At 45.8% G+C, this 22,993-nt stretch overlaps 1 protein-coding gene across 1 annotated transcript in view; it reads right to left on the reverse strand.

Moving 5' to 3' along the window:
* SAE1 (SUMO1 activating enzyme subunit 1) overlaps positions 1 to 22,993 on the reverse strand; it is a 72,551-nt gene that overhangs the window by 25,994 nt on the left and 23,564 nt on the right. The window contains exon 6 of the mRNA XM_049622354.1: positions 12,298 to 12,403. Within this exon, the coding sequence (XP_049478311.1) occupies positions 12,298 to 12,403 (106 nt within the window). The remainder of the gene's footprint in view (positions 1 to 12,297; positions 12,404 to 22,993) is intronic.

A 22,993-nucleotide genomic window follows, 5' to 3' on the forward strand; every position in this document is an offset into this window, starting at 1 on the left:
TTCAAAGGCTCAAGGATACAAGATCGTCAGGAGTATAAAGTTATCAAACTTTCCTCCATTTCTACAGAGGCCACTAAGTGAAGGAACTGACGTCAAGGCCAGGAAATACCTAGCAGGGCTGGGACCTGAACTTCTTCCTTCAGATCAACGCTGGAGACTTCAATGCTTAAGTGACTGAGAAGATTCTACTGGTGGAGAAAGGAAATGTGAACTCCAAACTTGGACTGGCTAGATTCACAAACCAAGATTAGCCACCTTAGAAAAGATCCTAAACTCCCTGAGGGAGGTCCTTAACCTTGCCAGCTCCTAGCAGACACAGGAGCTGCTTGCTCCGTGGACATGGGGGGTCCAAGGAGAGTGCAAACACTTCTCAATCCTTTACATGCTTAGGGCACAGTCTTGCAGCCAAGTGTGGGGCTTCCAGGTAATTCTGGTCTGGTGGCATAGTGGGGGAAAGGACAAAGACTATGCAAATTGGCACCATCTAGGTGGCTTTACATGAGCCCAAAGAAATTAATGAAGCCACAGATTAAGAATTAGCAAAATTCTTCAAACTTGGGACAGGTGGCCTCAGCAATCAATTCACATTTACCAAGGCTCTGCATCTGGCCTGTGCAGGACAGTCAAGAGACAAGGGAGCCCACAAGACAGACGTCAAGTCAGCTGTGTTGTCAGGAGGGTGGTATGGGATTACCAAGGAAGGAAACGCAACTCAGATAAGGGGAGTTAGGTTCCTGGAGGTAACGCTGGAGCTGGGCGATGAGAGTAAGAGGGAAGGGCTGAAGCAGGATGTTGCAGGCAGAAGGAATGGAAATGTGTGTAGAAATGAAGGGATGACAACATGGGGTGACAGCAAGTAGTTCAGTAAGAATGTAGGGCTCGGGGCACCTGGGTGACTCAGTCGGTTGAGCGTCCGACTCTTGATTTTGGTTCCGGTCATGATCTCTCGGTTCGTTGAGTTCAAGCCTCACATGGGGCTCTGCGCTGACAGTGCAGAACCTGCTTGGGATTCTCTCTCTCCCCCTCTCTCTCTGCCCTTCCCCCACTCACACTGTCTCTCAAAATAAATAAATAACTTAAAAAAAGAAAAAGAAAAAGAGGCCAGCAGGTCCTAGGTCTAGGATGCCAATCCAGGGAGTTTAAATTGCATCCTGATGGGAAAAAAGATGCATGGAAGGATTTCACTTTTTAGACAGATCAGTCTGGTGACTGGAAATGGATTAGGAGGAGGAACTCTGAAAGCAGAGGCTGGTAAAAGGACTATGCCACGGATGAAGGCTGCTGGCGAGAGACAATCCTATGGGAAAACTCAAGATCATCTCAATAGGAGGGAGGCATCTGGCTGGACTCTGGCATCAGACAGAGTGCTTGTCTGGGGCTTTAGGTGAAAGGAGCCACCAATCAAGCATTTGAACTTGACAAAAGCTCCGCAGAAGAGAATACAGCAAATAGGTTGGAATAAAACTAACAGCTCAATTTGGAGCACTGGTTTCCAACAGATTCATTCTGTGTATACACAGACAGCATGTTGGGACACCTCATCTTTAATCCAGCCCACAACCAACAATGAGGGTCGGTAGGGGGAAATGACTTGCAGAGGCCACCATCTAGATCTATGCCTTTAGCCCCGCCTAGTACTTGTCCTCGGGCTACCATTTGTATTTTTTAATAAGGTCCTGCCCAGCTCCAGACAGAACTTAAAGGCTTGCTTGGAGTGTGAACTGTTTACATGTAAATACACCCCCTGAAGTCTGCCTACCACTCCTGCTTGACGGAGGAGAAATTCTTTTTTGCAGAGCAAAGGCCCATAAATGGAGGCCATCCCAGCCTTGCACAGCATCTCCTGCCTGATTCACCAAGGCTTTGCAGTTCTCACCGGTGATAAGCGGTATTTCTCTCCCAGCAAGGGTCTCTCGGCACCCCTGAAAATCTAGGGAATCTATATGGCTCTTTTCTAGAGGAAGTGTACACAGAAAATAACAGATTCACATCTCCCCACCATTTGAAGAGATGATGAGGATGTACTTACTTAAACACGTCATTCTACGGACACAGCACAGATCAAAAAGCCCGTTGCAACGATTACTCATCAGCTATAAAATATTAACATAATTCCAGGTGCTGAGAATTAGTTCTTTTGGAGATTGTTCTCGCTTTTCATTATTTTTAGCTTTTGAAATACTTTTTTGACATACAGAAAAACTAGACAGAATTCCTGTATAACTTCACTAGATTCCCCAAATGTTAACATTCTTCCGTGTTTATCAGTATTTCTTTATATCTATACATACTTCTATTTTCCTGAATGATCTGGCATTTGTCCCTAAATACTTCAGAGTGTATTTCCTAAAAACAAGAACATTCTCTGACATCACCACAAAACAATTAGGCAAACTAGGAAATTAACCTTGATAGGATATTATCTAACCTACACATCTTTTTCAAATTTTACCAACTGTCTCACTAATGTCCTTGAGAGCAAAAGGAAAGAAAACTCTCCCGCTTTCCAATCTAATCCAGAATCCTACATTCCATTTAGTTAACCAGGCTCTCTCTTCCCCTTTAATCTGGAACGAGAATTCTTCGGTCCTTAGTGACACCTGGAAGAGTACAAGCCATTTACTTTGTACAATATTCTTCCATCAGAGTTTGTCTGAGGTTTCCTCATAATCAGACTCACATCACCCACTTTGGACAGGGAGTTCGGACTGCTGGTGTGTCCTTCTCAGTGCATCCTCTCAGGAGGCATGAGCTCTATCTGTCCCATTTCTGGAGCATCGGCTTTGATCTCTTGGTTGAGATACAATCTGCCAGGGCTCTCTAAAGTCTCTCTCTGCAATCAGTTAAAAACTAACTTGGGGGGTGGCAGCACTTGGGTGGCAACTCAGTCAGTTAAGCATCTGACTCTTGATTTCAGCTCAGGTCATGATCTCAGGGTTTATGAGACGGAGCTCGGCACTGGGCTTTGCGCTGACAGCGCACAGCCTGCTTGAGATTCTCTCTGCCCCTACACCGCTTGTGCACTCTCTCTCAAAATAAATAAACATCAAAAAATAAAATAAAATAAAAACTACCTTGGGAAGAGATACCGCTTCTGTTTCACAGCAAACCTTCCCATTAGTTTTAGCATCCATCAAGGATTCTTGACGGAGACAATTTTTACTACTACGGTCATGGTCATATACAGATTTTGCTTTATTCTTCTATGGTGGGGGGGTGGGGGGAGAACTTTCCCCTCCCCCCATCTATTTACTTATTCACTTAAGTATCAACAAGATTCATGGACTCTTTTTTATTCTGTGGGTTATAATGTTTCTTTGACCCATATTCTTTTATTTTTATTTTTTAAATTAATTTATTTAAGGATTATAATCTATTGTTTACTTGATCCTCCAACTTTCCCAGATTTCACCAGGAGGAGCCCCTTCAAGTTGACTCCTGTGTCCTTGACATGACCTGTCATTCTTTGAGTGCTTCCTTACTTTCTGGCATAGAATGTTCCCAGCTCACCTGTAATTTTCCAACCCAAGCCCCAGAAACAGCCATTTCTCTGAGCTCAGATCTTGGGAGATCAACCATCAGGGTCTGGGCACGAGGCGTATTCACGGCTTGCTACCAGAGTGTCTTTGCTTCTCAGCCCTCTCAGCAAACAGAACTAGGAAATACATACATATCACGTGAAGACACATACATACACATGTCTATTTGTGTACCTACACAGAAAAACCAGAGTTTACCTGGTGACTCCAATTCCCATCTGATCCCACAGGGCTCTTCCTAGACTCTCCCACCTTCCATACTTCTAGGAACTCCCTTTTCTGGCAATAAAAAAACCTGATTCTCATCATTCACAATGTATTTACCAATTTGCTCCATTCTAGAACTAACTAGTTTCAGAAGTGCTAACCCATATACCACTGTGAAAAACAAACCAACTAACTTGAGTCCAATATTTGTTTATAGTTCTTTTTTCTTCAGTCTGAGAGTATATATTCAAAAACTACCTGGGTTAGTTCCTTTTTTCCTGCCTCAGTGTAGTAATAGCCCCATTCAAAATAAATACTTACTATGTTGTAAGGTAAGAACACAACGAGTGACCCAAAGCTGTGACACAGGACACGGGATGGCCTTCTCTGTGGCAGTGTCCCTCTAACTGGCTGAGCCTTCAGAAACCGGGGGGCTGCACAGACATGCAGAGATGCCAGCCTCACCTAGTTACTTCCATCCCCTAAATCTGAGCTAGAACCTGGGTATCTGTATTTTTCAAATGTTCCCTAAGGGATTCTGACATCCTACCAGTTGGGGAATGACTTGCTATTAAGAATAAAAGCCTGGGGGCGCCTGACTGGCTCAGCTGAAAGAGCGTGTGGCTCTTGATCTTGGGGTTGTGAGTTCAAGCCCCACACTGGGTGTAAAGATCACTTAAAAATCCAATCTTAACAAAAAGAGAGAGAGAGAGAGAATTAAAGGCTGAAAAGCAGGGCCCTGATGACCTTCCCTCCAGCCAGCTCCCGACGAGCTCCAGCCTCGCTACACCATGGTCTTGGCGCCAGCGACCTGGTGCAGAGACTGCTCGTCCACCTGCTATATTCTTGCCTCTCTTCAGCCCCTAGCAAATCCCTTCTTTTTCTTTAAAAATTTTTTTCTAATGCTTATTTATTTTTGAGAGAGAAAGATACAGAGTGTGAGTGGGGGTGGGCAGAGAGAAAAGGAGACAAAGAATCGGAAGCAGGCTCCAGGCTCTGAGCTGTCAGCACCGAGCCCGACGCGGGGCTCGAACTCAGGAATAGTGAGATCATGACCTGAACCAAAGTCGGACATTCAACCAGCCTGAGTCATCCAGGTGCCCCGCCCCCCTCGTCTTTAAAAGCCAGCTCAGATGTCTCATCCTCTGTGAAGACTTTCCAGCTCCCCAAAGACGGCCAGACCCCCAGTTCCCTGAGCTCCGTGGCAGTTTATTACGGAGTAATTCACACAGGCTGGAGAACAGAATAGCACAACACGACCGCCATCTCCACGGCTCTGGTACAGCTCTCCTCAAGAGGAGGAGAACTGTTTATGTTTCTCTTTTCCACTGGCAAGGATCTGATGAGGATTCCCAGGCACAGGATCTGGCACATAGCAGGTGCTCAAACAATGTTTGGTTAAGATTATTTTCAGCTTTAATTCTATGGCTCAAAAATGGCCTAAGTACTTTTCCACAACTCATCAGAACAGAGACTAAGAAAGTTCAGATTGCCAAGGATTCTCTGCTAAGTAATTCTCATCTTGTGATGAAGGCCATTTCTTCCTGCTCTGGGCTAAACCTGCATGGTATTGGTTCATGCTGGTACGTGAATGCTGTTTCCATACTAGACCTGATATTTTTAGCACTCCTGTTATGATAAACTCACAGTAACCTCAAAAAGAACAAATCAAAGTCAACTTTTTGCCACAGGAAACCAGCTCACGCTTAATGTTTTGCAACATGCCATGGGAGAATAATAAAAAGATGAGACCTTCTGCTCACAGATGGTGAGGCCAACTCTCAAGATAGTGGAAAAATGCAGCAGGAAGCATGCAGTCTGGCCACTGTCTTATGAAGTAAACTGGAAAAACACTCGACACCCAAACGAGGCAAACACACACACACACACCCCCAGGGCAGCTGCTTCATCAGAGGCTGTTGTGAATGGGGTGGTAAGAAACTCCTCCGTGTGAGGGGCAGGCCAGGGCGACGTGGGAATCAAGAGTCTGATGGGTGCCTAGAGGAGCAGGCTGGCAAGATGGTCCTCCAGGGACATCAGCGGGCAGGCCCTTCTCCCTCTAGAGGGGAGCAAATGACCAGAGGAGCCCGAGTCAGTCACTAGGGCAAAAAAATATTTCTTTATGGAACACCTACTATATGCTCCACAGGACAATGGGGACACAAAGTCAGGTTCCCTGTGAGGTCTTCTCAGGTGTACATCATAGCCAAGCAAACACTCCATCCTCATTAGGAACTCCTAAGGTTTCATGAGATGTGTAAGACACCATCCTAGAAAGGCTTTCAGGAACAAATTCCAAGGCCTAGGAAAAACTGAAAACAACCTACATGGCCTTTTAAGATGAAACTGGTCACAAACAATGGTACACCCAAAGGAACACTACACATCACGCAGCCAACAAGACATGTGAAGTCACTCTATATATGCTCCAAGATCTCTCCAGATCATGTAAGGCCATCCGGTGAAAAAAAGCAAGCTGCCCGACAGCGTTGAAAAGTTTGGTTACATACACACATGCGTGATTGTAACTGTTAATCATTTTGCAAGAAGACAGGCAACACATTCTTAGTAGTTTCCCTGACAAATTGGAAGAGGTGTGGAAATAGGGAGGGCTTAATGAAGAAAACTTACTTTTTTACATCACTGGGAATTCTCTGAAAATTGCTTACTGTGATATTATTCCCAACAAAAATAAAACTCAAGTGTTTTTTAGGGAAGGAAGAAAACTATCTGGGTCAGAATTCAGAGCACCTCTGTGCCTAATATATACTTGAACCAGGGTTTTTTGTACTGTAGTGGCCATCCTATTTCCCTAAAAGGCAGAGCTCCTGATCTGAAAGGTAACGAAATCACTTAGAGGTGCATATAACAGATGTGAAGAGCAGAGTCCATGGGTCAAACAGACCTCATGGTCTCAATCCTGGTTCTGTCTATAAAACCCAGCATATGCCTGAGCAAATCACAGCCATGCTCAACCTTGGTCTCTTTCAACAAAGCGGGACAACAACCACACTTCAAAGGATGTCATGATAATGGAAGACAATATGTCAGATGCTCAGCATGGTGCCAGGCAAGGCAGCAAGTAGTGAAATGCACAATAACCACTCTCACATGCCACATGAAAACCACAGTAGTGTCTAGAAAGTTGACCGTTCACCTGGATATTCCCCAAGGCCATCCCACACCCTGAAGTCAAATGTTAACACTGTTTGACTTTATAAAACAAAAGCAAGGCCATTTTAGAATTACATCAATTTCAGGTATACAAACCTTGACTTAAAAAAAACAAACAGCTGGGGTGCCTGGGTGGCTGGGTCAGTTAAGCATCCGACTTCAGCTCAAGTCATGATCTCATGGTGAGTTCAAGACCCACATCAGGCTCTGTGCTGACAGCTCAGAGCCTGGAGCCTGCTTTGGATTCTGTGTCTCCCTCCCTCTGCTCGTGCTCTGTCTTTCTCTCTTTCTCTCTCAAAAATAAGTAAACATTAAAAACAAAATTAAAAAAAAAAATACAAAAATCTTCTCTGGGAATGCAAGCTGGTGCAGCCACTCTGGGAAAACAGTATGGAGACTCGTCAAAAAACTAAAAATAGAACTACCCTATGACCCACCAATTGCACTACTACGTATGCGGTTTCAAAGGGGCACATGCACCCCAATGTTTATAGCAGCGCTATCAACAATAGCCCAAGTATGGAAAGAGCCCAAACGTCCATCGATGGATGAACGGATAAAGAAGATGTGGTATACGTATATATAGCGGAGTGTTACTCGGCAATCAAAGAGAATGAAATCTTGCCATTTGCAACTACGTGGATGGAACTGGAGGGTATCATGCTAAGCGAATAGACAAGAGAAAGACAAATATATGATTTCACTCCTATGAGGACTTTAAGATGCAAAACAGATGAACATAGGGGAAGGGAGGCAAAAATAATATAAAAACAGGGAGGGAGACAGAACATAAGAGACTCTTAAATATAGAGAACAAACTGAGGGTTACTGGAGGGATTGTGGGAGGGGGGATGGGCTAAATGGGGAAGGGGCACTAAGGAATCTACTCCTGAAATCAGTGTTGCACTAGATGCTAACTAATTTGGATGTAAATTTTAAAAAATAAAAAGTAAAACCAGTTAAAATTAAAAAAAAAATCTCAGTCCTCCTCAATATCTGATCAGAAAATATTCTGAAGAAGAGTCAAAAGAGAATATTAAATAGTATAGGAGTCGTGCCCCTGACACTCACCTCTCCCATTCACCATCTCATTACCTTTCTTAGAGCTGAGGAAAGGCAGGGTTATTTATCCCTTAGCTCCCTTAAGCCCAAGTCAGTAACCTAGATTGGAAGCTCACGTACCAAAGGTTAAGCCAGCTGAGCTAGGCGCGGAGCTGTGATCTGAGCTCAGCTCTGGTAGTCCCCAAAGTCTGTGCTTTTTCCATGACACGAGACCATCAGCCTCTATTCGGGCTGTGCTTTTATTGCTATGGTTAGCAATCAAAACAGACTGGGCAAAAATAATGATTCTAGTTAAAAGTGAACTTCAGGACTACCTGGAGGATATTCTGTTTGAATTAATGAAATGATTTCTAGAACTCTTTTATTTTTTTTAATTTTAATTTTATTTTTTTTAACATTTTATTTATTTTTGGGACAGAGAGAGACAGAGCACGAATGGGGGAGGGGCAGAGAGAGAGGGAGACACAGAATCCGAAACAGGCTCCAGGCTCCGAGCTGTCGGCACAGAGCCCGACGCGGGGCTCGAACTCACGGACCGCGGGATCGCGACCTGAGCCGAAGTCGGCCGCTCAACCGACTGAGCCACCCAGGCGCTCCTAGAACTCTTTTAAAAGAAGCACACTTAGAATAGGTAAATATTCTGGTATAAATCATAGGTCAATAAAGTTGTTAATTAAGGGGCTCCTGATTGACTCAGTCTGTTAAGCGGCTGACTTCAGCTCAGGTCATGATCTCACGGCTCATGAGTCCAGCCCCACGTCGGGCTCTCTGCTGACAGCTCAGAGCCTGGAGCCTGCTTTGGATTCTGTGTCTCCCTCTCTCTCTGCTCCTCCCCCGCTCACACTCGCTCTCTCTCTCTCAAAACTAAAGAAAAATTTTTAAAAAATAAATAAATGTGACACTATTCCAAAATAAAAAATAAAAAAGTTATTAATCAAAAGTATAAAAATAATAAACAGAAATACAAGCCACAAGAAGTTCGTATTTTATTGGATACACTGATTAGACTGAGAAAAGATTTTAGCGACAGGCTCGCCAACTTAGTCTTATCATCTTATAAGTGAGGGGACAAAGTCCTAGAGAGGCAAGTTATTTGCCCAAGGTTACAAAGACAGTTGATGGCAAGTGTATTTGGCAGAAGGAAACTTCCCACGTAGGAGCTGGTGCGCTCTGCTGCGTGAATCCAGTGAGGTCAAATTACAGGACACTTTCATAGCTACATGAATGGCTGGGCAGAAAAACTGAAAGAAGGGGCACCTGTGTGGCTCAGTCAGTTAAAACGTCTGACTTCAGCCCAGGTCATAGTCTCATGGTTTGTGAGTTCAAGCCCCGCACCGGGCTCTCTGCTGTCAACACAGAGCTCGCTTCGGATCCTGTCCCTCCCTCTCTGCCCTTCCCTGCTCATGCTCTCTCTCTCAAATAAACACTTTTAAAAAATCCAAAGATTTCTTTGGATGTAAGATGAAGATGATACACTCACAGAGTCAGGTCCATACCTACAGGCGGAGGGTTCTAAGCTGCTGGCGTAACCAGGTCACAAGGGCCATTTCCCTCTACTTCCAGGACTTTAGTCCAGTAGGCAGCGGAGGGGAGAAGCTCCCAGAAGCCAAACTGGCCCTCGAGCTCACTGTACCTGGAGCACGCCCTGTGGCTCCAGTTGCAGCCCTCCTGCAAAGATACAGCAGAGCCCGGAGACCAAGTGAACACATCAGCAGGGATGCGTGCAGGACACCACACACGAAAGGTCAGAACCTGTCATCTGCTGCAGAGAGAAAAGCCCAGGAAAGGTTGTGGCAGATCTCCAAAAACAGCCAGGAAGGGCACAGGGTGGGGGGGTGAAGGCACCAGCCCCTGAGGAGTCCGGAGACGTGGGTGTGAAACCCACACTACACCACTAATTTGTTCTACAGTGACGGAGACTCCCTTCCCCTCTCGTGTCACTCACTGCAAGGGTTCTGAGGCTCAGGGAAACTGGTCTGACAATCTGGACTCGCTGGCCGACGATGAGGGTCCTTCACAGCCACGTCTGCCACAGGTGAGGCGGGCAGAGGGAGGAGTGGCAAGCCCACACCTGTCATTCCTGGCCTGGAGGCGATGTGGGCCCGCCTCCTTCTAGAATTCTATGACCGTTACAGAACTGTACATGGGAAAAAGATTAAGATAGCACACTGTATGGTATGTTTCTTACTACAGTAAAAAAGTTTCTGTGACTGTTAACTAATGGACGTCGTTCAAATCCAAAGCCCTGAACCTTGAAACCGAAAACATAACTAGTACCACTTAGAAGAGAGAAGTAAACAAACACAGGGGATGTATTACCCAACAAAGTGTCACAGGCAGAAAATTAAAATCCAGTGGGAATAGCGACTCAAGTATGGAATTAAGGGAAACTGAGTCAATCCCAAAACTTCTCCGCAGTTGCAAAGTACTCATGCCAAAAACAAAAACCCCAAAACAAAACCAAAGCCCCCAACTTCACAGACAACGCAGGTCTCTAAGACTTCCTCACTTTGCGTGGAGCCTTTTGCCCGTATACAAGCCTCACAAAAATCCCACGAGGCAAGTGCTATTAACACCCCCAAGGTCAGAGGTGAACTTGAGTGAGCTTCAGGGAATTTAACTCCGTGGCTATCAGCCACCAAAAACAATGACAAAACCAGGACTGAGAAACCAGATCTGTTCTGAACAACCGTGCACCACTGCCTGCCGTAGAGGTCACAGCACTAAAACGACAGCTCCTTCCTCGCGATGCTCTATTCCCCCCGCCCCTTGTAACTTCTGACGGTGAAGGCCAGCAGCGCCCGGATTAAATACAGACTTTCCCCCCACACCGTTTCCAGGTTACTAGTTCTGCCTTCCCGCCTCAGTGACGGCCTCCCAAGGGCAGGGATGACTGCAGGTCTGGGCCTTCATCGGTCCGTGCCTTTTACAACAGCTGTACACGGGGACCGGCAGCTGCTTCACACGAGTGTGGCGAGGGTCCCATAAGCTCCTATCTAGAAGCACTCAGAATGGAGCCGGGCTGCAGCTCTCACGGGTCTCACACGGTATTAGGTGTCAGGGTCCTACCTCTCTTGTCACCGCCAACCGGCATCCTCTTAGATAAAACACGGAGCCTTTCTAGGTCTCTGTTTCCTCACCTCAAGAGACCAAGCTGGGGAGAACTCCCACCCTGTCTACCTCACAAGGGTGCTGTGACGAGGAGATGGGAGGAGAAAATACTCTAGAAGCTGCAAAGGGCTAGATCACGTTCTCACCATGGCACTACTGACGCTAGCGGCTGGATAACCTTGTTCGTCGGGGGCTGTCCTGCACCATGGATATTTACCAACATGCCTGCCCTCTCCCCACCCCACCTGCCCCCAGCCCGAGCGACCAAAATCGCCTGGACACTGCTAATGCCCCCTGGCGGGCAAAACTGCCCTCAGCTGAGTATCACCCGATTTTGGTAAGCTCAAATACCAGACGACCGCTTTTATAAGCCGCAGCCAGAACCGCTCAGGCTATACCCCAAGGCTCTGCAAACTAATGGCCACTGTTTACTGAGGGCTCTCGAAGTGCCAGGCACTGAGTGATCAGCTTCTCCCAATGGCACAGGCCCCAAGCTCATGCTGAACCCTGGACTGGAGAGGGCACTCCCTCGCTTGCTGCTCTGTCCCAGTCCAGGGAAGGAGGTGTTTTCTGAGTCCTAGCAGACTCACGTGTGTAAGACTCATTCCCACCTAACCCACTGGATGATTTCTACACAAATGGATACTAAGTGCTCTGAACTAGTTCTTCCCAACCCCGATCTGGCGAACACCACTGATAATATGGGAAAAGCTTTCTTCCTAGCTAACGAAGATATAAACCTTAGCCTCCTCCAATCTTCAGTTTATTAAGAAGTTTTATACAGTTTTACGTATTTCCATTTCAATCTATATACACAGCGCCTGGTTTTGTGTAGCTATCACAAACAGCCACATCTGTCCTGATGTAGGAGGTGTTCCCGGGGATGTGGCTCCTTACCCAGCCCTGGAGAAAGGAAGGCTGAAGACTGTCCATTGCGCCCAAAATTACATTTCTGCAAACTTTACAAATACAAACGACAGGTCGACCTCAGTCTCCCTGAGAATGGGTCAGGGTTACGCAGAGCTCAGTGAGGGGCCAACATCCACCTGGATGTTCTCGGGGGGGGGGGGGGGGGACACTGAGAACCAGCTTGTGAGGAGCTCGACTTGGGGCAAACACCAAGAAATCCCTTGGACCGTACAGCCAAAGCCGCAGCAATCCGAGCACATGGCGCTCATCCGGAAGCTCTGCTCTAAGCCCTCACCTTGAAGGAGAAAGTAATCGGAAGCTGTGCGCTTCAGAGCGGCCTTCGCTTTCTCACTGCTCCAGTCCACCTCCAGCGCTTCCTTCACGGAGCAGAAGACCACTTTCTGTTGAAAAAAGGCAGAACCGGTTAGGAAGAAAAAATGTTGGCTTTAAATTACAAGGCAGTAGCTCTTCACCTTCTAGGAGCAATGTGATTATTCAAGGTTTACTGTTTGTTAAAGGAAGCTGAGGACCACTCAAATCCAATAAACATTTATTAAGCACTTACTGTGTGGCTCCTCTGGGCACTGGGGACACAGCAATGAGTGACACATACTCCCTGCACTTGAAAGAGGTCAGAGCAAAGCTAAAAGACCCAGTTCCACTCTGGCTCTCCTGAATTCTGTGTTCACACCTCAGACATACCTGCATGAGTAAGCAAGTGTGTGTGCCTAAAAATATTCAAGAAAACATTCTAACGGTCAAAAGAAAAATTAAATAGGTCTCAGTAGAAAAATGATTTGATGATAACGATACCAATAAATACAAGCAAAATACAAAGCAGAAAAACAAATAAGGGTTACGGAACGAAAGCGCCAGGCTGTGGGAATGGAAAGGCATTTGCAAAAGCCCTGTGGTAGAAGGAAGCATGGCTGAAACCTATTATGCTAAATGAAATGATCTTGAAAACTGCCATCACAGAGTTCTATTTTAAAATACATATAAACAATTAAATATGAGTAAGAAAGTGGTTTTCCTTTTACTTTCCTAAATCATTCAGTCCAAAAGCCAAGGGCTGGGACTAAGGAAGGGTAGGGAACAGAGTGTGAGTGGAGGGGCTGAGTGGCCTGATAGGGATAGAGCAGAGCAACGTAGGAGGGGCGGCACTGGGAGACTGACTCCCCCCAAGGACTTATGCAACAAGTGAACATACGGGAAACCCAGGGTTCTCACTGTCAGAGAAGACAGTCCTAATTGTGCAAAGGGAAAAAACGAGAGTAAAGCCTGTGGTGGGCTACTGGTGTGAACTCATTTTCAACATATATATAGACAAGAAAGTAAACGTAGATGCAAGCGTGTCTGTGTACACACACAAATATAGTAAAACTCTGGATTGCAAATAAGCTGTTCTGCGAATGTTCCACAAGACAAGCAAACATTTCTAATAAATTTTAACTTGATAAACGAGTGATGTCTTGCAACACGAGTAGTCTGTGCCATTGAAAGTCACATGATCACAGCTGAGCCAATGGTTCTTCGAATTTGCTTTGATATACAAGTGCTTTGGATTACAACCATGTTTCTGGAATTAATCATGCTCACAAACCAAAGTTTGACAGAGCTATCTATGTCCATGGACAAGGTATCAAAGCGACGATGCCCTGACAGCAGTGAGAACACATAATAGCCAGATGGTTTCTAACCCCCACCAGAGAAATAGTTCTCTTTGGAAACATGGCTGATTTTGAAGCTGGGGCGGAGCCCATGTACTACTGTGCCTAGAATAAGGCAGCGCGCAAAGAATGACGGGGAGGTATCGAGAGGAAACAGGAGCCAACATAAATAAACTTAAATAAACTAGAATTCATTAGTCATAAATCTAAAATTAACTATTACTGTGACCCCCACACCCCTGCGAACATGGCACTATGAGCGGTACGGAGCACACGGCCTTCCGCTTTCGCACCCTGGGTGCCCTCCACACCCCGCCTGCCGTGACCCCGGGGGCTGAGGGTGGGCATGGGCTCTGCTCCACTCTCCCTGCGTAAACTCAGACAAACACGAATGGTATTTGAAAAGAAGAGAAAACGGTATCTGAACAGTGGGAATCAGCAATTTTGCACAGAACTGTAGTCTGCCTGAAGTTGGGACAAAATCGAACACATAAGATGAGTTTGGTGCTTTGGAAAATGTGAAAGCTGCTAGTGATGTCTACTCCCCTCTATCAGAAGTAATTGAAATTAATGAAGCTCTTGCAGAAAACCCAGGACTTGTCAACAAACCTTCTCATTTATGAGGATGGTTGGCCGATCAAGATAACATTCAAGAATCCTTCAGAACTGGATGAATTAGCGAGTGAAGAAGCATATGAGAAATACATAAAATCTGAGGAATAAAAATGGAACCCCTAAATTGACTAGCATGAAACAAAAATAAAATAAAAGCAATTAACAAAGTTTGATGAAGAATACGGTACTTACGTATTTTCAAAATACCTCTCTGAAAATTACATATTATTGCACAGGGCAGAGAGGAATTGTCTTCAAAGGAGAAATCTACCTTGAATAATCCTACTCTGAAATCAAAGTTAACACTGCCAGTAAAGGAGCATGTGGAAGCCAGCACCAGACCACAGGATGGGATGAGAGGCACCCACACTCTGGTGTGTCTGCCCAAGGTGTGTAGCTAGAATCTAATCATGAGAGAACATCAGACAAAGCCAAACTAAGGCACATTTTAAATTTTTACAAAATAACTGCCTTGTAATCTTCAAAAGCATCATGAAAATCCAGATAAATGCATGATCCTGAACTGGATCCTTCTGTCATTAAGGACATTATTGGAACAACTGGTAACAGCTGAAATGGGTCTGCGGTAGATGGTAGTGATGTATCCATTTGAATTTTCTGATTTTGAAGTTTGGTTTGATTTCTCTATGGAGAATGCCTTGTTTGAGAAAATACAAACTGAAGTATTTCAGAGTGATGGATGGACCCCTTCCTTATTCTCAAATCGTTCAGAAAAAAATGGTTCTCAGTACTAACTACTATTATAAAGTTTGAGATGGTATGTATATATACAAGTAATTTCAAACTTCCAGAGGTGTAGGTCTCTTTTTCTCCTTCCTTTTCTCACTACATATACACACCACACCCCAGATATTTAAAACGGAAAAGAGACACAGCGTAATTTAGAAGGCTAAGTGAACCAAGATCTAACTGCTCCCAGGCAGCTGCACGGTCTGCTAAGGATCAAAATGGAATTGACAGATGAAAGTTCAAATAGCTAGTGAAGATGAAACAGTCAGGTTTTTAAAAATGTTTTTTTAATGTTTATTTTTGAGAGAGAGAGCTAGAGACAGCATGTACAAGGTGGGGGGGCGGGGGGAGGATCCAAGGCATCTGTGCTGACAGCAGAGAGCCTGATGCAGGGCTCTAACTCATGAATCGCGAGATGATGACCTGATCCAAAGTCAGAGACGAAGTCAAAGGCTCACCGACTGAGCCACCCAGGCACCCCTGAAACAGTCAGTTTTTAAGGTGGATTTCTGCTTCCCCCATAAATACTCTTTTGGGGTTTAAACCCACCGTAAAAGTTAGTATACAAATATTTGTCCTGACCTCAAACCTTTTGGTCAGCGGGTCTGTTTGACCTCAAAAGTCAAGTCAAATAATCAGCTGACATTTATTGCCTGATACAGACTGCCAGATCCTTCCTAAGTCTTACAAAACAATAAAGCCAGCCGCAGTCTGGGAACACCATCACAATGATGACATAAACTCTCACTAGGTTTCATAAACTACCTAGATTTTAATTCGGAATTTTTGTAGTTTACTTGGCTAAGAATTCACTAATTTGTCAGGTCACAGTATGACAAACAAGGAAAAAAAAAAACTGAGTCTTAGTCCCAGGCAGGCCTACCTCTAAACTTTCAGGGCCCAGGTTTTGTAAAAGTACAAATGGAGGGGCACCTGGGTGGCTCAGTCGGTTGAGCGTCCGACTTCGGCTCAGGTCATGATCTCACAGTTCGTGGGTTCGAGCCCCGCATCAGGCTCTGTGCTGACTGCTTGCTCAGGGCCTGGAGCCTGCTTCAGATTCTGTGTCTCCTGCTTTCTCTGCCCCTCCCCCGCTCACGCTTTGTCTCACTCTGTTTCTCAAAAATAAATGTAAAAAAAAAAAAAATTTAAAAAAATAGAAGTACAAATGGAAACCCGTATCACAACTACATATTTAGGTATACGTCACACTAACAATTAAAAAAATAAAGTACACTGTATTCTCCTGCCTTGACAGATAGACGTTCTTCATTACCACCTGGAAGACAGGGTTCAAATGTGGAATCCTCACACTCTTGGGATGTTCTATGTCAGAATGAGATGCACTAGAAAGCTGGTCCTCACCCCCTCCCCCTTTCTTCCCACCTCTGGCTCTGCACCACAAGGCAAGAGGCTGTGCAACTTGGGTGTGGCCACCCAGGCCACTCTTCTTGACTAAAACACCTGCCCTTCAGGCCTAGGTATGTGGACATTGTTGCAAAGTTTGCACTCCAAAGGCAGATCAGGGAAGCTCACCAAAGCCTGGGAAGTAAACCTGGGACTGTTTGGCAGGAGATCCCAGGGGTCCCAAGTATCCACAAGGGAGTCTAGGACAGAGGGGTGGGGGGATGGACTCCAGATGGACATATCTCCTTAATCCCATGGAATTCTCACTCTGCTAGGGGAACGGCTGGTAGGAGGCCAGGGTGGGACCTTCTAGAGTACTAGGGCCAGGGCCAGAGGCCCTCTTTCCTCCCCAAGTCTAAGGGCAGAACTACTCACAATGTTGCTAGTAACTTGTGAACTCAGACAAATGAATTTACCTCTCAGGCCTGTCTGTGGCAGACAACTTTTAGGGGGGTGTCCTGGTATTTGGGGAGGCGGGCCCTAGTAGCCTCGTCTGATATGTGTACCAGCCCTCCAGCCACAAGTGACAGGGCCAAAGGTAGGTACACGGCCCAAGTCACACCAACCAGATTCTTTATTCTGGGAATCAAGAATCTGAAAGTTAAAAACAGGCATGTGAAGGGCAGGAAGGACTCTTTATAGAAAAGCTAAATTCCTCCAGCCTCCAAGTCTCCCCATCTGGCCTGGTCTTTCCCCTTCTCAGGTCACAGTAGTTCTAATGCCTCTTGTGCTACTCCAGGCTGCCTCTAACATAATGTCCCATTTTTTGGTTCAAACTGTTCAAAGTCTACTACCACTGGGGCGCCTGGCTGGCTCAGTCGGCAGAGTGTGCAACTCTTGATCTCAGGGTTGTAAGTACAAGCCCCACGTTGCAGGTAGAGATTACTTAAAAATAAAATCTTAACACACACACACACACACACACACACACACACAGTCTACCACTGTCATTTGTAACAATTAAAAATAAAAAAAAACAGGAGTGCATGGCTGGCTCAGCTAGTAGAGCATACGACTCCTGATATAGAGGTCATGAGTTCGAGCCCCATGTTGGGTATAGAGATTACTTTAGAAAACCAAACCAAACCGAACGTAACCATGTCACCTAATCTATACTACAACAAATGCAAACGGTGGTACCCATCTTATGCACCTGACACTGGATTTACAATGTGAAAAACATGCTTAATGGCACCTACAGAGAAAGAACAGTCTTTCATATGAAGCACCCAGCAGTGCCTGCCAGGTAGCGGCAAAACTACTTGAATGAACACACTGTAACAGGTAACTTTCACATCTCACTCACCCCTCCCACTTCTCCATGCCCTCAGCTCATGGATCTCTCTGGGTAGAATGCCTCACTCACTTCCCTCCACTATCCATTTCTTTTCCGGACAATTCTGAGTCTTAAAGATCTCAATCTGATAGTCTAGTTAAGGCTAAGCCCTCTTATTCCTCTCCTCAGATGGGTATCAGCTTCCTGAGGCAGGGACCAGTGAAAGGCACAGCCCTGCATAGAATAGACTGTCAATAAAAATCCGTGAGCTGATAGGATCCAACCTGCTTTTCATTTGCCAAAAAGCCCAACAGTAAATATAAAAGATGAACTCTCCCACACGGTTGGACAGACATCAAATTGTAGGGCTGTGCTGAGCCACTCCAAACAGCGGGCAAGTACAAATACATCAACGCAACAGGAGCAGGTTTAACACTCCGAGGCAAGATGAAATCAGCAAACCAACACAGCCTCTTAAAACCACACTCTCCAAAGCAGACTATCCACTCCTGTGCTTACAGAAAATAAGTTGAGCAAAAAAAGCAAAGACCATACACATGTAAGTCATATGTATATAAGATCACTATGTATTTCTCATATGTGTTTATGTGTGTTAATTAGAAATCCAATTGTATCACATACTGGAGTAGAAGGAATACTGAAAGGAATGTGTAATTATTGGGGAGCAAGGTTCATGTTTTCTCAACTTGTTCTGTATCTTCCAATTTTGGGACTGTAAACGTATCTTACTTTAAGAAGCAGCCTGAACATCTATAACAAGGGATACAGCTCTGGCTGTAAAGCTAAATGTAAATCTTTGAAACGACTTTGAAAACTACAGATTTCTAGGCTGGATTTCCACACCTACTCGTGGGAGTCTATAGTTTTCAAAAACATTCTAACAAATGACAACCGCCATCCAAGACAAAGCTGTCACACTCAGCAGAGTGGCAAAAGAGCCTGAAGTTACCAAATGTTGCCATTACATACTGCTGATTCTGGAATGTGAACTGATAAAACTACTTGCAAGTAAGTTAGCAGGTCTGGTAAAGTTGAAGCTGCACATGCCCTAATTTCCCTCCTAAGTATACGCCCCAGAAAAATCACACATTTACCCAAGGAGATTATCTCCTCTCTCCCTCCCTCTCTCTCTCTCTCTCTCTCTCTCTCTCTCTCTCCCCCTCCCTCCCTCCCTCCCTCCCTCCCTCCTCCTTCCCCTGCCCTCAACTGCGGCACCATTTGTAACAGAAAAAAATTACACACCCACATGCCCATCAATAGAAAAATGGATAAATAGTAATATATTCACAAAACAAACACTCTACAGCAAAAAAACAAAAAACAAAACAAGAAAAAATGTTCTGCGTTGCTGTCCAAGATTACTCACTAGCATGATGAAAATGTTCTGTATCTGTGCTTTGCGATACAGATGCCATAGCCACATGTGTTTGGTGAGCATTTGAAATGTGGCTAGGGAGACTGAACTGAATTTTTTACTTTTATTTTAGTCCATTTTAATTTAAATAGCCATACGTGGCTAGTGGCTACCATAACGGAAAGCGAAGTCCTAGAACTGCGTGCAAACACAGATGGCCTCACAAACATAAGGCCGCTCTTAAAAAGCAGGTGGCAGCATGCATACAATATTAAACTCATTGGTAAGAAGTTAGAAAGCATACCAAACAATCCCATACTGCTTGGAAATACATATGTAGCAAGAAGGAATGGGTGGGAATGAGAACCACAATTGAGGACGGTGGTCACTTACATCGGGGAGGGAGAGCCAGGGAGTCAGGGGGCCCTGACCAAGCGGGTCAAGTTGAGTGCTTGAAATTAGGTGGTAACTACATGGTGGTTAGCTCTATCATTCTTAATTTACACCTGCATCACATTCCACGTTAGATTTACAAACATGGGTTAAGATGCCGCATCAAGCAGGGCTATAACCGCCCCTCCCCCTTCCGGGTACTTTTGAAAATCCACACAAACGTACCAGCCCAGGAGAGAAGACAGAGAAGGAACACGCAGACTGGCACAACAAGACTGGAAATGTTTTGATTTTTAAGTTGGACAGTGTTTTATTGTCATGTTCTGTAATCTGTATTGATGTATTATTTTGGGGTATCAAGTATCACAATAAAAAGACTGGATTGTGATGTGATGCTGGGAGAGACCCCCTCCCCTCATCTCCAGACAGACCTCCCCCCCTCCCCAAGGCAGCAGCAGCACCCACACCCCACCGGCCACCACACACACACAGAACCGTCCTACGTGGGAAACCTATCAGCACTCCACCCAGCCCTGCAATCTGCACCCTGCATCTCCTGCCCCGGGCCCCCAAACCAGGTGATTCTGACAATTAGCACAGTATTGAACACCTCTGGCCTAAAGGTCTTGGTCTAAGCAACCCCATGAACTTACTTCTAAATACTCCTGGCCAAGCCCCCCTGTTCTCTTTGGAACTGTGTTCTCTCAGCCCAGCTCAGATAACCTAAACCATTATAACCAATGTATTAGGAAGTTAATACATTCGGTTGATCACAAAGAAAATCGATTCGGAAATTCTTTTTTAAAATCACGATCTTGGGGTGCCTGGGTGGCTCAGTTGGTTGAGCTTCCGACTTTGGCTCAGGTTGTGATCTTGTGGTTTGTGGGTTCGAGCCCCACGCTGGGCTGCTGCTGCTGTCAGTGCAGAGCCCACTTCAGATCCTCTGTCCCCTCTCTCTGTCCCTGCCCTGCTCACACTCTCTCCCCCCCCCCAAAAAAAAAAATAATAATAAAATAAAATAAAATGACGATGATCTCCTCCAAAGCCAACACACTATGTCACAGGAGCAGCCACATCACACTGAACAAACATTTCCCGGGTAGGACCGTGCCCGGTGCTACACTAGGAACACGGTGGCGAACAGATCCGCCCTGCCCTACAGACCTTGGACTCTAGTGGGAGAGACCCTAACAAGTTCCTCGTTGTGCCAAACCCAGATGCCACCTAAAAGAGGAAGGCTGAAACCAGTCTGTCCCTGGAATGTTCCCTTCAGGACGGGGGTGAGAGGCGATGAATTGTCCATAAACTGCTCAGAAAGGGGGATCAAAATAACGAATCACTGCTCAACTGTGGAATTTCACAACTGATTCATGACAAGAGTATTAACAGGGCCCAAATTAGTCCCCTACTATTTCAAAAACAGAGGTGAAATTAAATCTGTATTTCTTAGCATGTCCCAAACAAATCCTACTTTATCTTTAATTTTTAAAGAGCTGTTATGGAGAGCAACCACCACCGGGCATCTACTGGTGTCTGGTAGCACCTAACAATAAAGGAGATCTTTCACCCTAAAGGTTTTTCCAGAAAGGTCCCAAGTTTTGCATATTTTATCCCATCATCCCCATAAAACTTCAAATTATCCTAGAAACTCCAAGAGGATTCACCTTTTAAGTCGCAGGGCAAGCCAGTGCCCTCAGCCCCTGTGTACCCCCCAAATCGGTCCCATCGATCTCGGGCAGGTCAAGGAACTTCTCTTAGTGACCGCTGTACGTGGAGACAACAGGACTGGAGATGCTTCCCTGTACCCAACAGAGGCCCTGCACACAGTAGGCATTTTACAACTCACAGATGCAGAAAGCGCTGGCTGTTTGGGGGTGAGGGAAGCCAGACTCATCCTGTTCCTACATCTGTGCTTTCTGTCGGTCCTATCTCCTGTGACTAAATGCCCGTCCCGGCTTCGGTGCTTGGCAAACTGTCCTTCACGTGCCGCCTCTAACAACTCTGCCTCTGGGAAACCTTTCTGGACAGTTCTCTATCACAAAACTACTGCTCTCTCCTTATCTATTGTGCACTGATGATGTCTCCCCATCGCCCAACACCTGATTCTGATGAAGTCTGTCTGCTACCTTTTCCTGGGCACCAAAGGAAGCAAACCACTGAGCACCTACCTCTGGGCTATGCGTTTTCCCACTGTTGTATTTATCATGATGACACATGTGTTAGAAAGGCCCAATATCCTCCAAAGCGGTGTGAAAACCACAAGCTCTATTTTTCCTCTTTGTTTTTTAAGCGTTTCTAATTTAGGAGCACAATGTGTACCTTGAAGCAAACGTGGCTATACAACATTTGGTTGAACCTAAGGAGGGGGGGGAGGGAACCCTAACCAGAGACCTTTCGCAGGAAACAGGAAGTGGTTGCCTCCCCGCCCCCATCCTGCACTTTGAGCATAACCCAACTACTTATTCTGTACAATTAGGCAAAAGGGCATAACCTCAATCAAGGAATTTTTGAGTTGGAAGACAACTTCAAGATCACGGAGCGGTCTCTGCCCAAACTGCGGTGGCGAAGCGGCAGCCCCACCGGTCCGAGCCGGTCCTTCCACGGTGCTCTCGGGGCTCGGTGAGGTGGCACAAAGGCAAGGTTCGGAATCCCAGGGACCCAGGGACCGTAGTGAGGAATGCACCGCATGCCTCACAACCTTCAGGGCTCGGGGCTGGAATCCAGGCCTGCATTGTCCAAGTGAAACAGCTGACTAACAATGTCAGCTGGGGAATATTTTGATACCTTCAGATTCGGCCCCTGTGGGAAGAGGCTGCACGAGGAGCCCTGTGACTGAAGAGCCCTAAGAATGGGAGGCGAAGGCCACCGGGGGCCTACCAGGGCCGCCCGCATTCTCCTCATAGCTCGCTAAAGTGGCCCCCCGAAGGGGTTTCCAGATCTGCCCCAGTGGGCACCACCAGAACTGACTCAAGGGAAACTTCCAGCTGTGAAGGGCTAACAAAGCTGGCCGCTCTCCCCATTTGAATGTAAAAGACCCGCCTCAATCAGGGAAGGCCTTTAGGCCATAAAACCCTTCACACCAAGGCCAAGTGTCACACTTGTAAGAGGGTGTGATTTATGAATTGACAGCACCCACAAAGCTCCTTTTGTGCTCCTCCGTTAGTTAACAATTTATCTCCCCCCACCGAACTCACGGCGCTATTCAGATAGAGCTCGACTGGGCCTCAGAAAGAAAGAAAAGAGGGAAGAAAGAAAAGGACCCAAGTTTTGGCCAAAACACCAATGTTCGCTCTGGATAATTACCGGTCCTGTGAATAGACACCAAATTTAGGGCTTAATAATTCCTCTGTTATCACACTCCCAGCAGCAAACTCTTCCAACACAAACATACAGAGCAAGAAGACGCAAATCTCCAGCGCAGCCCTGCGGGAAACTCAACAGAGTTCCACTTCTGTGGTTTCTGCAGTCTCTCTTGTGGTTTCTGCACTCTCAGAATCCCCCCGTTAGA

Source organism: Panthera uncia (assembly GCF_023721935.1).
Source record: "Panthera uncia isolate 11264 chromosome E2 unlocalized genomic scaffold, Puncia_PCG_1.0 HiC_scaffold_19, whole genome shotgun sequence".
NCBI classification, from domain to species: domain Eukaryota; kingdom Metazoa; phylum Chordata; class Mammalia; order Carnivora; family Felidae; genus Panthera; species Panthera uncia.